This window comes from Grammomys surdaster, unplaced genomic scaffold (genome assembly GCF_004785775.1).
Source record: "Grammomys surdaster isolate TR1022 unplaced genomic scaffold, NIH_TR_1.0 129, whole genome shotgun sequence".
NCBI classification, from domain to species: domain Eukaryota; kingdom Metazoa; phylum Chordata; class Mammalia; order Rodentia; family Muridae; genus Grammomys; species Grammomys surdaster.
In genome coordinates this window covers 17,159,389-17,176,600 of record NW_021604587.1, presented here as the reverse complement: position 1 = coordinate 17,176,600, position 17,212 = coordinate 17,159,389, and the positions used below count along the sequence as shown (strand labels likewise).

The following is a 17,212-nucleotide window of genomic DNA, read 5'->3' as shown; positions in this document are numbered from 1 at the left end:
TTCCTGAAAAATAAACATCAACTACTCTTTTGTGTAAATATCATTCATATGATGTTCTTTCTGTTTGTTTTTGTTTTTTTGAGACAGTCTCACTATGTAGTCTGACTGGTTTGGAGCTCAGTATATAGATCAAATTGACCTTGAACTCAGAGAAATCCTCCTGTCTCTGTCTCCTGAGTGCTAAGATTAAAGGAGTGTATTCCTGGCTAGAGATTCATTTTAAAAATTATTCTTATTTGGTAAAATGTACATAATACCACTCACCATCTTAATGTTTTAAGTAGTTTAAGTGAACTAAATATATTCACAGTGTTATTCATGCTGTAACATCATCTACATGCTGTCCTCTTGTAAAACTGAAACTCTGCCTTAAATAATAGTTCCTCTTCATCCTCACTCCAGCCTCTTGAAATAATTTTCATTGTCTCTATGATTTTGACCAGTCTAAATTAGGTGCTCATTTTTTTAAAAATGATTTTGTTTACTTTTATGTGTATGAGCATTTTGCATGTATGTGTGGTAAGCACACCATGTATGTTCAGTGCCCATGGAGGCCAAAAGTAGGCACTAGATTTTCCATAAGTGGAATTACAGACTTTTGTGAGCCATCAAGTTGGTGCTGGGAACTGTGCCCAAATACTTTGGAGGAACAGCGAGGGTTCTTAACTGTTGAGCCAGCCATCTTGCCAGCCCTAGATGTTTGTTTTTAACACATGTGCTTATGCTAGCCACTGAACTTTTAAATTGAGAATGGCGGATACACTATAGTTAGTCCTTAGCTTCAAGCTGGAGGAAGCAGAAATGAGAAGACAATATAATTGTAACTCAGGAGGATTCTTGCTGAAAAGAAGATATGAAATTACCCGTGAGCACTCCTAAGCCCCTGGGGTGAGCATGGTGGTCAGGAAAGGCCTCTTGAAGAGAAGCCTTCCAAGCTTGCTCCTGAGGAAAGCTGAGAGTCAAGTAGATCTCCCAGGCAGGGGACATTTAGTGCAGACCAAGAGGCAGGAAAAGTACACGGCAAATATTTAAGACTTTTGAACTGTCACTTTTTTCTGTCGTAGTAGCACAAAAGGTAGCAGGTAACTATTAGACTAGACTGTTCAGATTGGATTTAGAGTACCAAGGATCGTTGGTCTTTTAAAAAGTCTCACAGTGAAAGTGACAGAATCATTTGTGTGTCTTAGATTTTTTTGTTTGTTTGTGGTATTTTACATTTTTCTTGTTTTTCTTTTTTTGTAAGTCTGACCCTCACACTATTGTCCAGGCTGGCTTAAGACTTATGGTAACCATCCTACTTCTGCCTTTACGGCCATCATGACCAGTTTAAGATCTCTTGGGTGGCATTGTGATAAGTGGTTTGGAAGGGGCATACTACTGACAGTTAGGAGGCTGCTCCTGCAGAATCCTACTGAGGTTTGAGTCAGGTAATGGAAGTAGCAGTGATGACTTCTAGTACCTGGCTGTTGTGTGTCTTGACAGAAATATAACTGCCCTTTCTTCACAAGTGTCTGCTGTGGACCACTTTTGCCAAAACTAAAAGCAGATATAGAGAAAAACATATGGACATGATTGTACATGGCTGTAATCCCAGTATTAGGGGAGTGAGGAATATGGCAAGATTAAGGCTAGTCTGAGCTATCTAGTAAGACTATGTCTTTAAGAAAAATAATGAAAATTATAAAACAAGGAATAGGATCTGAAAAGAGAATGAAATAAGTGTGGCATATCCAATTGGAGATGTCTTTAGGGCAGAGCTGATTACTAAGAGGAGGCTGTATGAGGGGTGAGTTATTGTGGGGTATAAAAGATGAGCAAGAGTCAGAGACAGTTGGAGAACAGAGTCTGAACAAGAGTAGAGACTGTGACGAGAGTGTCAGAGAAGCAGAAGAAAGTAGGTGAGACTGATGACCTGTGAGATACAGTTAATGACCAGAAGAGTGGCTAAAAATGACTGGAGAATCCTTCAGACTTGTCAACAAAGAAATTCCTTAGCATAATTTAGGAAGTAGGTGGCTGAGGAAGGACATAAGTGAGATATATGCTCTGTGTGTTCATTTTTATTAAAGCTTATCTGCAAAGGCCTCAGATTTGATGTGTACTTGTAGTTGAGTCTCTTCTTGAACTCCTGTTCCTCCTGTTTCTACTTTCCCAAGTGCTAGGATTACAGATGTGTGCCCTAATTAAAATAGATGTGTACCTAGCATTAAAATTTTTAAGTTAGAAAATACTGTGGTACTCTGGGAATGCATCTTAGCAGTAGAGTGCTTGCCTGCTATACACAAGGCCCTGGAGCTGATCCCTAACACCACAAATATTACAGCAGACATTCTGGTAGGTAAAACTGGTAGACAGTAGAGTGGTGACCATCAGGAGGGGATTTGTGGGTGCTGAATGAATACATTGATTAGCATTTCTATGCAGTGCATTTATTTTATGCTCTGAAATATTGCTGCTGCTGTTACTGCTGTCTTTTACACATAATACACATAAAAGACAGACAAGCGTGTTGTTTGAGGCTGTGGACGAGGCATTCTTCTTTGTTTTGTTTTTATTTGAGACAGGGTTTCTCTCTCCTAGCTGTCTGAAACTCAGTATGTAGAACAGGCTGGCCTTGAATGCACAGAGATCCTGTTGCTTCTGTCTTCTGAGTGCTGGGATCAAAATGTATGCTTCTTTCTATAAAGTCTGGAGTTCCCATAGACTGTATATGACAACCTACTCTGAAATGTGTTTTTCTTCCTCTTAGCTTGTGATCGATGGTCAGTGCTTCCCAGACCTGAACTCCATCATGATGTCAACAGATTTGGCCATTCAGCAGTCTTGCATAACAGGTAACTGGAAAGCAAAGGCTGTATTACATGATATTCATTTTACTTACTGTCTTACATCATATTCATTTTTAATATCAACTTTCTAACAGTTGTATCTAAATGGTAAGAGGTTTGGGGAGAAAAAAGGAGAGAGGGCAGTTTTAAGTGCAGGATAAGATAAGGGGAAGAAGGCTGAGAGATTATGAGGTCAGAGCAAGTCTGAAGTCTGCACTATGTCTAGGTGTATGCTCAGGAATACATTTCTGACCAGCAGAGCTCTTTGTCCATCTGCCCCAGGGAGCCTTAGTCCTGTGAAGGACATACAAAGAACTAGGATTGTGAGCCAGCAATAGAGTGCTTACCTAGCTTGCACAAGATCCTGAATTCTGACCTCAGCACTGTGCCTTCCGCAGACACAACATTTGCCATAAAGGACATGCAGAATGGCCACTTTACCTGGTCACTTGAAATGTGCTTTAAAGATTGAGAAGCTCAACAGCATGCTGATGTTAACTTTTCTTATTTTGCTGCTGTTGTTACTGCTTTCTGCTTCCTTCTTTAAAACTCAAAATTATATAAACCCTAAAAGTATTTAAATACTTTAAGCTTGCATTATATATTTCTGTAGGTTTTCAGTTTTTTTTTCTGTTGTAGTTTCCTAATACAAGTAATTTAACTTGCATTAGGAAAAGTACAAAAGTGGCATTCTGGAGTTGTGAAGAACTGACCATTTAGAAGCTAGATGTTGAGGAAAGGTGACATCTTTAATCATGTGATTACTTAATGTTTTACAAGTATATAGGGTTTTGTGGCAAGACCATTTTATGATTAGAGACTAAAGTGGAAGGATTTTTTAAATTATTATATTGCTAACTTGAATGTTATTTTAAATTACAATCTGATGCTTTCTGTCAGAAAAGGCCCGAATGCCTCTTGAGGTCTTCATCTGGCAAGCATCAGGCCACCTGGACTTGCTGATGGCATCTGCCTCAGCTCTCTTCACGTGTGCGTTCTTAGTGTTCTCCTAGCACAGGCTTAGGGACAGTGTGGGCATTTGCTAAGTGGCAAGCATGCTAATGCACTGTAATAATAACAGTTGAACGAGTCATCTATTAAAACATTCTTAAGTTTTACCAAGCTCAGAGAAGTCCTTGACAGTTTGTCATAAAATGTAGTTAAGCCATGAATCAAAATCAGGAATGACTGTTTGTATAGTGTTTTTATTTTGTATAGTTTCTGTGATATGTTTGAGTATCTGAATTTTAGGCAGGGTTAGAAATGCTAGAGGATGGTAAAGGTCATGGTTGCAGTTTAATCATATGAGAAATGGATGGCTCTCCCTTCATTGTGTTGTCAGTCAGCAGCACTGGATCACCTATGTCTAACTTAATTGTTCTTATTGTGGTTTTGAGAGAGGAGCGCAGGAGGGAAAGCTATGAGAGTGTGAGGTGCTAGATAAAGAGATAGTGTTTACTTTGCTGCCTTCTCTAAGCATCTTGGAAGGCTCTCCCACCCTCCCAGAGACATCATGTGACCTGAGATATTCAGAATTTCTGAAGCCGTCAACTGTGTTCAGTTTAAGCAATAGTTAGTTTTAGTAACTAAATCCAACTTGATTCATGTCATACTCATGGAGCCAGTAGTGGGACTGAAAATGAACCCAGTGTGTTCTTTTTGGTTATTGGAGTGTCTGGTTCCTTATGTGGACTCCTACAATCTTACATACCCAGCAGCAGTATAGGAGCTTACCTGTTGTCTTGAAGTCTCACCAATTCAAATATTAGGTAACATTTGTACTTTTTTTCTTTGTCAGTTGAGTAGGTAACAACAATGTGCTCTAATTTTCGTTTCTCTATGACAAAAGTCGAATATCTCCATATGCTTAATGAAGCTGCATTACTTTTTTCTGCACTACTAATTGAAGTCCATCACCCACAGCAAACTGAAGAGTTCCTTTAATCTTTTATGGACTTTTAACAAACCCAGAATTCATAGCTTTCATATAGAGAGGAATGTCACGAATAGCCAGTATGTAGCAAAATTGGGCTGTTATAAGAAGAAAAAGAAAAGTGCCTGAGGCAAGGATGAATCTCAAGTACAGCTGCTCAAAGAAGAGTCGCACTTAGGTGCCCTCGTGGGGATGTGCCTAGATGCAGGTTTGGGGAATTTTATTGAGCAGCCTGTTCTCAGGAACTCTTCTGTCTGTTCTCTTTGATATTTGGGATTATAGAGTGGCACTGGAAATGCATTAGATGGCATTACAAACTGATAAGGTAAAATCAGGAGCTATCAGAGATTTAGGACATGGTTTTTCTCTGTAAATGGGTTGTCTGGTGAGATTCCTAGAAAATGCTGTGTTTATAGCTAGGAATGGGGAAGAACTAGGCAGTTATGAGTTGCAGTGGAGTGCATGTGTTTTCAGTTGTCTAAGTCCAGGACGACTTTTCCTGTCTATAATTTTCTCTCGCTCTCTTTGTAGCCTTCTTTGTATTAAAATTTTCTCTGCTTGATTTTTGTGTGTGTATGTGTGCACGCGCGTGCGTGCGTGCGTGTATGCATAAATGCATGTAGTTCTCCACGTAGGACAGAAGAGATTTCCTGAAGCTGGAGTTATAGGTGGTTGTAAGCTGCCTTTTGTGGATGCTGAGAACCAAACTCTGTCCTCTGGAAGAGCAGCAAGCTCTTCTGACTGCTGAGTCATCTCCTCAGCCCCAAGAATCTTATCTTTTCCCTATCAGTAGAGGATGTCACCCAAGCTCTAGGGACTATAACGCCCTCTGGCCTCAGTGGACACCTATATACCTGTGCATACACCCACATGCGCGCGCGCACACACACACACACACACACACACACACACACACACACACTTATAACTAGAGATAAAATATATCTTTTTAAAATACCACTTTCCCTGTGTACTGATTTTCGATGTACACACTTACAGGTAGATTTTTAAACTATTCTGAGTGATCACAAAGCAGGGCAGAAGGTGAAATTTGAGACAACAGATGATAGCCATGGTTTTTGAGACCTTGAAAATAATGTCTCAGAACATTTAAGTTAATCATTCATGTATGCATATATGTGAGTATGTATTCATGTGTTATGTGGATGGGAGTGCTATAACACATGTGTGGGAGGAAGTCAGAGGACAACTTTGTGAAGTCACGTCTCTCCTTCCATCTTTATATGGTTCCAGGGGTTGAGCTCAGATTGTCTGTCTCTGTGGCAAGTGCCTTACCTGCTGACCCATTGGACTAGCCCTCTCCGAGGACTTTTTTTTTTTAAGTATAGAATAGAGTTTATTCAGGGCATGGGGAGGGAAGTTAAGAGGGTAGTAGAGGCAGAGAGGCTAGAGAAGTAGAAGAGTAGGAGAGTAAAGGTCGGCCATGAGCACGTGGAGAGAGGGGAAGGGAATGGCGCGAGAGCAAGGGAGCAAGAGGTCTCAAAGGACTTTTGATACTTGGAATATTTATAATGATTGACACTTAAAAGTTTATTGTGAGCCAGGCACTTAAAATCCTAGCACCTGGGAGACAGAAGCAGGAGGATTGCCACAAGATGGAAGTCAGTCCAGTCTATATATGAGTTCTAGTCCAGCAAGGGCTACACAGTGAAACCTGTCTCAAAAATTTCAAAAGCAACAATCCAAACCAGCCCTATGTCATGCCTTTGTTTGAGTTCTCAGTAAATTCCTTCTCTCTCTCTCTTCTCTCAGCACCATGTATGTGTTCGGCGGCTTCAACAGCCTCCTCCTCAGTGACGTCTTAGTCTTTACCTCGGAGCAGTGTGACGCACACCACAGTGAGGCTGCTTGTGCAGCAGCAGGACCTGGTATCCGGTGTCTGTGGGACACAGAGTCATCTCGATGTACCTCCTGGGAATTGGCAACTGAAGAACAAACAGAAAAGTTAAAATCAGAATGTTTTTCCAAAAGAAGTATGTTTTTTCTCTACTTAGAATTTAAAGATCTAATTTTATCTGAATTGTGAAGGAACTTAGTTTCTGCACTTTCATGTTCACTTTAATCTCTAGTAGTTTGTTAATAACATGCACAAAGTCTATGGATGGGAGGCATGTGGCTCCTGGAAGCTATTAGCAGGTGATAAGTCGTCTTCACTGTACACAGGCTTTGTGTATTAACTCCAGGCCTGGCTGCAGGTGATCTGAAGCTGTGGCACAGTGAAATTTGTTTTCATTTTGGTTTTATGAGACATATAGCTCAAACTAGTGTCAAGCTTCTTAGGATCCTCTTCCCTCAGCCTCTTGAATGTTGGGGTTATAGGCATGCACCACTGGCCCTACTTAGAAAATTTTTTGATGACAGAAATGTTATATATTTATTTGTTCAGTTTAGTAGCCACTAGCAATCTGTTATTCTCAGATATTTGAGATGTGACTAGTGTAACTAAGGGGCTCATTTCTTTCTCTAGTGTATGTAGTGAGGCAGATATAGTAGCACATGCTACTCCAGATACTCAAGAGGCTGAAGCAAGAGTCAGGTCTAGGCCAGCCTGGGCTGTCTAATGAGAGCTTGTCTCTAGAGCCAGCAACATCAACAATGAAAGAGCTGTATGTGGCTATTGGCTGTTATATTGATGATGAAAGTCTAATGTTGAGGATAAGGATCAGATCCTCTAATGGGAGGATCACATATAGCAAACTGTTCTGGTAGACGACAGAGAGCTGCTGTTCTTGAAAAGTATTTCCAGCCCCTTTAGCTGAGTTTAGCAGTGCAGCATGGCAGACACACTATGGCCCTTTCCTGGAGCCCCTGGGCTGCTCTTGTTGTTTTTGTCTCCTTAGCTACTTTCTTAGTGGTTGCTCTGAGCACCACTTCACCACTCAGTGAAGTAATGTGCAAACTCTTTGAAAAATAAGAAGAACGCCTCCATACCAATCAATTTAAAGTCTGAAGCTACATTCCTCATCTAGTTGTTGCAGTTACAGAGAGTTATATTGATAGAGACTGCTTTTATTTTTCTGGTATGTGTCAAATAAAGTTGTGCAGGGACATAAAAGTCCTGAGGCTGTGCTGTTGATTAGAGTTGTGGTTATGGAAAAAAGCTTACAGAACCTGATAGGATTCATAACTCTCCCAAAACAGTTATTATCAGTAGAATAACCAAAATTTTAAGTTAAGTATAAATATATAGTGTATTGGAAATAATCTTATCTTATGAAGTTCAGTATGAGCCCATTAGATTTATCTCACATTCTGGGTGGACCTAATCCTGTCAGAGCAAACTTGGCAAGAAAAGCAGCCTACATGAAAATTGATCAGGGAAGTTTCTGTGGCCTAAGGCCAGTGGTGGCCTCTGTGCCTGCTAGTGTATGTCATATCCATGAGATAGTTTAATAGATGGGGCAACATGGCTGTGTAGCTTCTTGCTTGGGGAATTAATGAGAATTATGTAGGTCTACAAAGAATGGAAGTTCTGAAATCTACAGGTTTGGATTCACGTGAGTGTAGAGGGCAAGTTAGCAAGTGCCTCCTGTGGGGTTGTGGGCCACTAGATACACCTGCTCCCAGGTAGGCCTTGCATTTGTAACAAGGACAAAAGTATTGGTCTCTCATACTCTCTTTGGCTTCTGCACAGCTTCTGGTGTTAATTCTGTTGCTAGTTGGTGTTTGTCCTTTGAAGAAAAGCATTCAAAGGCCCAGATCTTCCATTATATCTTAGAAGCTATAAAATTAACAGACCTTTGCTTTTTATTTTCTAGATACTATGGGAGGACAGTTATAAAACAGTGTTTCTCAGATTGTCTGCTTTTATCTGTTTTATTTTAACCAAAATATAGCAATGCTTTTTCCTTCCAGTTTGACTTTACATTTTGCTTTCCAACTATTGTTAGGAACTTACCTATCTCAGATTATAAATAAGAGAGGCTGCCTCATAGTTGATGGGTTTGTCTTCTCTCTGTAGCCCTTGACCATGACAGATGTGACCAGCACACAGACTGTTACAGCTGCACAGCCAATACCAATGACTGCCACTGGTGCAATGATCACTGTGTCCCTGTGAACCACAGCTGCACAGAAGGCCAGGTCAGATGCTGTTTTTCACAGATTTTAGAGAATAGAAAAATGCTAGTTGAGTTTGGGTGTAGTGCAAATAATGAGTAGAGTTATTTTTAAAATGAGATATAGGTTTGAATTTTACTGTTGCTTAGGTTTTCTCTTAGGAAGGGATATACATCCTGATTACAAGGATTGCTCTAGCTACTGAGATCTGTGTGCAGTGTTTCAGAAAGCATGCTTTACAGAATGCCCTTGGCCCATAGCTTCACTCAGCATGACATCTGGGCTAATCATGTGTGATGTGTTTTAGGTGATAATAGGCTAAGGGTAAGATGGTCCAGCTTCTGTTATCTTTGATGGCTCATGACATTTTTTTTTCTCCCAGTTTAATGCAATTCATAAAAAATAAAACTTGAAATTGCTACGGTGGGAGGGGTTGGGAGGAGCCCTAGAAAAGCAGCAGGTTCAGTTTCACGTTTTACAGATAAACATTGGGTGAGGCTTGGTGGCAGCAGTGGTTCCATTGGGCTGCTAGCTTGCCAGCTAAAAGCATGTTAGTGAGCATACACACTGTGGCATTCCCATTACAATGCTGCTTCCTGTTCATTCTGTGTATCTAGTTCTATCATCCATCCATCCATCCATCCATCCATCCATCTATCTATCTATCTATCTATCTATCTATCTATCTGTCTGTCTGTCTGTCTGTCTATCTATTTATCTATCTATCTATCACTTATCTACTTCTATCCGTCCGTCTGTCTGTCTAGCCATCTAATTCTATCCATCTGTCTTTCCATCTATCACCTAATTCTATTCATCCACCCACCCATCCATCCATCTAATTCTATCCATCTGTCTGCGTATCTATCATCTAATTCTGTCTATCTATCCATCCATCTATCCATCCATCCAATTCTATTTAATTCTTCCCTCCCTCCCTCCCTCCCTCCCCTCTCTCTCTCTCTCTCTCTCTCTCTCTCTCTCTCTCTCTCTCTCTCTTTCTTTCTTTCTTTCTTTCTTTCTTCCTGCAGTTACCATTCTCAGTTATGTTACCATCTTCAGGTAACATAACTTTAATTCTCACTGAGTTATTTGTGTGAATATAAACAAAAGCATTTTTCCACTGTGTTCTAGATCTCCATTGCCAAGTATGACAGTTGCCCCAAGGATAACCCCATGTACTACTGCAATAAGAAAACCAGCTGCAGGAGCTGTGCTCTAGACCAGAACTGCCAGTGGGAGCCCCGGAATCAAGAGTGCATCGCCCTGCCTGGTAGGCCTTGCATAGGGATACTCTCTATAAGTGTCTAAAACTTGGTCTTCTCTCCTTAGATTAGGTTGGATCTAGGAAAGAGATGCTTATTCTGTCTATTTAGCCCTCTCATATTTGGGGGAATTATTTTGTGTGTTTTTAACTTAAATGTGGTTTTTATATGTGTATATACTAGCTTTTGAAAGAAAGTCACTCAAGAACATGGAATGACACAATGAGAATGATCCCAATAGGCTCATATATGTGGATGCTTAATCACCAGGAAGTGGCACTATTAGTGTCATCTCGTGTTTTGGAAAATTGGAGGATAGCTAAGATCCATGTTACAAACTGTGTCCCACTGTCCTTCCTTTTGCTGTGGTAACCTGATACTAGAGCTCTGCAGCCTCAGCAGCAGTCAGGAACCTGCAGGAAGCACTTACTGACAGTTCTATGAGAAGAGATTTCTGTACCAGCATCATCTCCCATGTGGCCTTCATTCCTGACTATTTCAGCAGAGGTTCAGGATGGTGATTTTGGGTCCTGAGGCCAGCTAGCCATGAGTAAATCTCTATGATGTATTTGCTTGATCACGATATCCAGGAAGTGGGGCTTCTGTGCTCTCCAACATCTGAGGCTTGAGTAGGGCAGTTGATCTGGACCTTTTGAAAGAATTTTATTTAGTTTGCTGAATGGGCTTTAGTTTAGTCAATGTTCTGTTGCTGTGAAGAGATACCATTACCAAAGCAACTTTTATGAAAGGAAACATTTCATTGGGGGCTTGCTTGCAGTCTCAGAAGCTGTTTATCATCATGACAGGGAGCATGGAGGCCCAGAGGCAAGCATTGGGGTGGTAGCTGAGAGAGAGCTACATCCTGATCTGTGAGCAGAGAGGCAGAGAGGGTGTGAAAAAGATAGGACCTGGCATGGACTTTTGAAATCTCAAAGTCTACCACTCCAGTGAGACACTTCCTCCAACAAGGCCACAGCTCCTGTAACAAAGCTACACCCCCTGATCCTTCCCCAATAGTGCCACTCCCTGGTGAATAAGCATCCACATATATGGGCCTATGGGGATCATTCTTATTCAGGCCACTACAGGGTTTTTGTCTTTTTTGTTTTGTTTCTCAAACTTTAATGTCCAATAGAATACCTAGGCACCTTGTTAAGAGACAGGTCTTGAGAGCCTGCAGTGTTGACTCGATGCCAGTAGCACATTCTGAGGAGCAAGTCTATCTGCTCTTAAGTTACACCTTTCCCTGACTTCAGTAGCTATTGCAGTTAATGAGCACTGTTGGTGTCTCCAACCATATGCTCTGGTTCTGGGGAAACACTTGCTTGTTCACTGCTATGCTAATGTCCAGGGAGCAAGCATGCTTTCATGCAACACTTTATGAGTTCGGCACAACCACAGGAGGAGATTGCAGACTTCCTTTATGTGCTGTATCACTTTGAGGTTTTCCAAACCAATCTCCCTTTCCCATTTTTGGCATGCCTTATATACTTATATATACTTATATACCTGCTTATACCTTCTATCTTTTGCCATGAAAACAGAGTGGCATTTGAAAGCTTAAATTTATCCACTTCCAATTCAATTCCATTTTCAATTTACTTTTTCTTTATATATACATCTGTATGCAGATAAATATATCCATGCATGAGCATTGGAGGCCAGAGGTTAACTTCCAGTATATTCCTCTATCACTCTTCACAAGGTCTTTTGCTGAATGTGGAGCTCACTGATTACATAGACTAGCTGACTCACAAGCCTCAGGCATCCTCCTGCCTCTAGCCCTCAGATAAGATTACAGGCAAGCAAAGTTGTGCCTGGCTTTTTATGTGGGTGCTGGGGATTTAAAACTGGGTACTTATGCTTGACACAAGTATTTTACCCAATGAACCATCTCCCAAGCCCCCATTTGCAGTTTTTTGCATCACCCTTCCAATATACATATTTATTTGTTCAAGAGTTTAGTTGTCTTTTACATTTTCTTAAAAAATAATTGCACTAATTTAACAATGGCATCCAAAAGTAGGAACATTAGCCTAGAGTATACTTCCTGTGAGCCAGGAAATATGACTGACGAAGCTTGTAAAAGGGTCTTTTTATTCCGGAGCTGGAGCAAGGCTCAGCAGCAAAAAGTGCATGATGTTCCTCAGGAGGACCCAAGGTCTTCCCAGTGTCCAAGTCACAACCACTGGTATCTTTAGCTCTGATCTGATGCCCTCTTATGGCCTTCATGGGTGCTGCAGTCTCACACAGGAACCCACACTTGAGGCACATATGCACAATCTTTAAAAGAGAAATTATTTTATTTTCAAAGTTTTTTTTTCTGCACATGGAAGTTAATAATGTGTGTGATAGTCTTACCAAATCCTAACAAAGCACCTGAAATTCAAATCAGAACGAGTTTAGATGTTCAGTACTTTGAACTAGTAAACTGAACTGTATAATTTCTAAAACTGTTTTCTTTCCTCTTCCCCTTTACAAAAGAAAATATCTGTGGCATTGGCTGGCATTTGGTTGGAAACTCATGTCTGAAAATCACTACTGCTAAGGAAAATTATGACAATGCTAAATTGTCCTGTAGAAACCACAATGCCTTTTTGGCTTCCCTTACGTCCCAGAAGAAGGTGGAGTTTGTCCTTAAGCAGCTACGATTAATGCAGTCATCTCAGAGCATGGTGAGTCGATGATGTGTTCAGAACTGTGGTTTCTAGGACCCACCTTTCTCCTGAGGGCGCAGCAGCAGCAGCAGCAGCAGCAGCAGCAGCAGCAGCAGCAGCGGTGGCGCATGTGTAGAAGGCCACCGTTGTATCTTACGTGCCTGATAAGAGAAAGAATTACAGTAAATGATTAATGATAGACTGTGGACCTCTGCTTCAGAGGCTCTTCTTTTGATGCCTTCTTGTCTTAAAAAGCTCAGTACTTGCATATTTTATTAGTCATGTTTATTAAGTAAATTATAAGACATGAACATATGGAATGAATAGTAATATGTGCACATATTCTGGTGACATCAGATTATGTTGTACTTGTTTTATATCTAGATTCTGCTTGGGAGAAGGGAGAGTAAAATGCTAGTTACTTAGGTGTCATTAAGCCATCTGCAGCCCTTGAAGGTATTATTATAGCACATAATATAATCATCAGTAAGAAATGTAAAATGTGCTTAGGTTTTACAGCCTTCTTCCTAAGGCTTCTGAACTCAGAAGGTTCTCTTACTGTCTAGCCAGACTCTTGAACGGCTTGTAGTTAATATTATACAATCTCATTTGGTATTTTTTTGGGAAAGTCTAATTGCAAGACTTGTGATTTGACTGTGATGCTTCAGTTGATTAGATAGATATTCACAGAGCAGTTTTCCTGTCTGTTCTGGCTGTGGTACAGAGAGAGGAGAGTACATGTTTTTGTCTAGTCAGGAGAAGACAGAATACAGCACAGCATTTCTCTTTTGGCACCACCTTCAAGTGATGGTGTGGGTCCTGGTTGTTAAGTCTCAGGAAGTTCATATATCCAGAAATTAGATCAACCTGAACTATAGGAGGACTTCTGGCAATTAGATAAAAGCCAGAGTTCCCTGGGAACTTGAGAAACTGGTTACCATCTGCCAAAAGAAGTCATTTCCTTTATATCTGGCAGAAGGGGCATATGGCCGTCTATTGTGTCTATCACCATGTAAGCACATGCTGGTCTCCAGGCCCTCTCAGTATCACAAGTACCTATAGCAATGAATTAGTTGAACTGCTTTGGCTCCCAGTGGATCACACACAGCTGCACCCACCCAAGAGCTCTTTGGATTTGCGAATGAGAGACACACAATTTTGATATGCCTTGACTAGTTCAGTGGCTGGGCATTCCAACCCCCCCCCCCCCCCGCAGCTAGCATACATTCACCCCTCCAACTTTCCTGAGTCAACATGCTAAATCAACATTTCATCTCTGATACCCCAGACCTAGTGGTGGAGTGGCCCCTAGAGCCACTTTCCCAAATTCTTATATGGCTGGTTTAGTTCTTTGTCTCTCTCTCTCTCTCTCTCTCTCTCTCTCTCTCTCTCTCTCTCTCTCTCTCTCTCTCTCTCTCTGTTTGTTTTTTGGTTTTTGGTTTTTCGAGACAGGGTTTCTCTGTATAGCCCTGGCTGTCCTGGAACTCACTCTGTAGACCAGGCTGGCCTTGAACTCAGAAATCCGCCTGCCTCCCAAGTGCTGGGATTAATGGTGTGCACCACTATGTCTAATCCCTCTCCTTCTAGTCATGATGATTGTCTTCCTCTCCTATCTCAGTTCCTTGCCTGCTCCATTTTTCTGCCCAGCCATTGGCTGTACGGTAATTCTTTATTATCAGTTGGAGCCAGCTAGGGGCTGGAATCCACCTGAAGCCATCAGGTCAGGAAGTGCTTTTGGGAGCAGAATTAAGACAAAGCATTAGAACCAATTCCCAACAAGTACCTGCTATACATTTCAAAGTCCATATTAGTCTCCTGGCACTTCCCTTCCCCAGCTGCTTGTCTTTCTTATCGCTTTATCTCCCATTTCCCTACCCCGGCCATGTCCAGTCTGTTCTTTTTCTCTCTGCTCTGCTATCTTCCTGATGCCCTTGAATATTTTTCTCTCTTATTCACAACAAAACAAACAAAACAAAAAACCTTGCTGTAATAATGGAGTGGTCACATCTGAAGTTTCCTTCCTGTACCCCCTTGCATACATCTTATGTCTGACACACTGGCAGGGTTTTGTTAGCAGAAGTAGGCTCTAGGAGCTGAGAGAAGCAGAGTGAGCAGGCAGCTCTGAGGTGGTAGGTACCAGAGTAGACAGAGAAAGGTGAGTGGTTAGAACGGGCAGTGGAGAAGTGGCTGGAAATGTGGACTCTTGGTGTTTGGAGCCAAATATGGTAGGTGGCAGAAGCCAGCAGAAGCAGGATCCACACGCTCAGCAGTTTGCTTTGATTGGGAAGGTGGGGCCCCTTGGGAAGCGATCTGTTTGTGCCCTCCCAGATGTTTGGCACCAGGTGTGTGAGAGATGCAGTAAAGGGACTGACGGCATGACCACTCCATTAGGGTGAAGGAATTTGTTTTGAATAGGAGAAATAAAATGTCCAGAGGAATTTGGGAGAGAGCAGAGCAGGGTGAAAAGGAAGCAGAGTAGGCATGGTCAGGGCTAGGGACAGTGGAGATGGCAAGATAGCAAGAGGATGTCGAGGTGAGAGGATGTGTGCTGGACACATCATGTGCATTATAAGGAGGCTGAGTAGCTGGGGGAGAGAAGGGCCAGGGCACTAGCATGGACTTTGAAATGTCTGACACATACTTGTGATGCTGAGAGAGCTTGAGGGAAAAGGGGCTGCCAGGAGAGGGAGTTGGAGTTAGAGTTTGTAAGCTGCCTAATGTGAATGATGAGATCCAAACTCTGATCCTTTGGCAGAACAGTGATATCTGCTGAGCCGTCTCTCCAGCCCCTATAAAGGTGGTTGTGGTGGTGGTTCTTTTGTTTTGTTTTTTTCAATTGCAATGGGGAGTCAGGCACAGTGCATCATGCCTTTAATCCTAGCACTCAGGAGACAGAGACAGGTAGATCTCTTTAGTTCAAGGCCACCTTAGTGTATATAGAAAATCCAGCCAGACAGGGCTGCAGAAGGGTACCTTGTCTTAAAAAACAAGACCCTCCCCCCAAAAAAAATCATTGAAATAAGAATGAAATTTCAGGGCTATCCAAGACAGTAGGTTATTGGTAGAGTGCCTGCCTAGGAGGTACTGGGGTTGACAACAACAGCAGAGGCAGAAACTACTGTACAGGTTCATGACTGGTGTTTTGCTTTGTTTTACATAAAATGTAGTGTTCAATTAGATAAGTAGATAGAATGTGACACATACACAGATAAATAGATAAAATGTGATACATATATACCTACACATAGTAGAATATGATCTGCATTTTAAAAAGGAAGAAATACAGAGTTTTGGTAGTTACACCACAGTAAAACTGGAAAAGAAAATGTAAGTCATCTGGACTCACCAAACAGGGTCAGGTAACGATCTGTGGTTTTGCATACAACCAGTATTTTATAAATATTAGTAAGGTCACATCGTATAAACCAACATTTTAACTAAATTTGTAGATCATCATTTCTTTATAGCACTTGTCATAGAAGATAAGTAGTTTGAAATGTGATTATTGCTTTGCTCTTGATCTCTGAAAATCTTCATGTATTAACTTCTTTGAGCCATTTTAATGCTTTGCAGTACTGAATGCATATTGAAGTGATCACTTATTTTAATGTACCTTGCCTGAGTTTGGAAATAGGAGCTTTCCACTATGGGAGTATGCCTAAACTAGTGGTTTTATGTTAGAGCTTGTTTTGGAGAAGAAACTGATTGCATTCATAATTGTGTTTCCTTTGCCTATAGTCCAAGCTCACTCTGACTCCATGGGTTGGTCTTCGGAAGATCAATGTGTCTTACTGGTGCTGGGAGGATATGTCTCCATTCACAAATAGTTTGCTGCAGTGGATGCCATCTGAGCCCAGTGATGCTGGCTTCTGTGGGATCTTGTCAGAGCCTAGTACTCGGGGATTGAAGGCTGCAACCTGCATTAACCCACTCAATGGAAGTGTTTGTGAAAGGCCTGGTAAGGTTGTGGATGCATATAGTACTCCAAGAGGTTTGCTAAGAAAGCATAAGAGGCATAGTTGATTGAGTATTGAGATGATGTAATAACTAACTGTTTCTCTATATGCCCAGTTTAGGCATATTTATTTCAAATAGAACCCAAATCCAAATGCAGAAGGAAATAGTCTTTGCCTCTGACTGCTTTAAGCTATACTGAAAACCAAAAATAAAATTACTGAAAGAACCCAATTTATATTGAGCTGCACTTTTTGTTGGCCACAAAAATGTTGAGAATTGTTCTAGAAGATAATTCCTCAGTGTTGGCAAAGAAATGCTATGGAAGAAACAACAACACAGAAACCAAAGAAACATTTCAAAAAGCAGCATGTCAGGACACTATTCAGAAAGCTGCTGTGGGGAAGGGCATGGCAAAAGAAGCCAACAGAGCCAACGCCAATCTATGGCAGTGTCCTGTGCTGAGGCTAAGGTTAGATTCCATGAAGGCAGGCC

At 41.3% G+C, this 17,212-nt stretch overlaps 1 protein-coding gene across 1 annotated transcript in view; it reads left to right on the top strand.

Moving 5' to 3' along the window:
* The window catches only part of Atrn (attractin), a 115,005-nt gene that overhangs the window by 47,650 nt on the left and 50,143 nt on the right, over positions 1–17,212 (top strand). The window contains exons 11-16 of the mRNA XM_028754192.1: positions 2,750–2,834; positions 6,535–6,755; positions 8,744–8,865; positions 9,976–10,114; positions 12,591–12,781; positions 16,502–16,721. Coding sequence (XP_028610025.1) covers positions 2,750–2,834; positions 6,535–6,755; positions 8,744–8,865; positions 9,976–10,114; positions 12,591–12,781; positions 16,502–16,721 — 978 coding nt within the window. The remainder of the gene's footprint in view (positions 1–2,749; positions 2,835–6,534; positions 6,756–8,743; positions 8,866–9,975; positions 10,115–12,590; positions 12,782–16,501; positions 16,722–17,212) is intronic.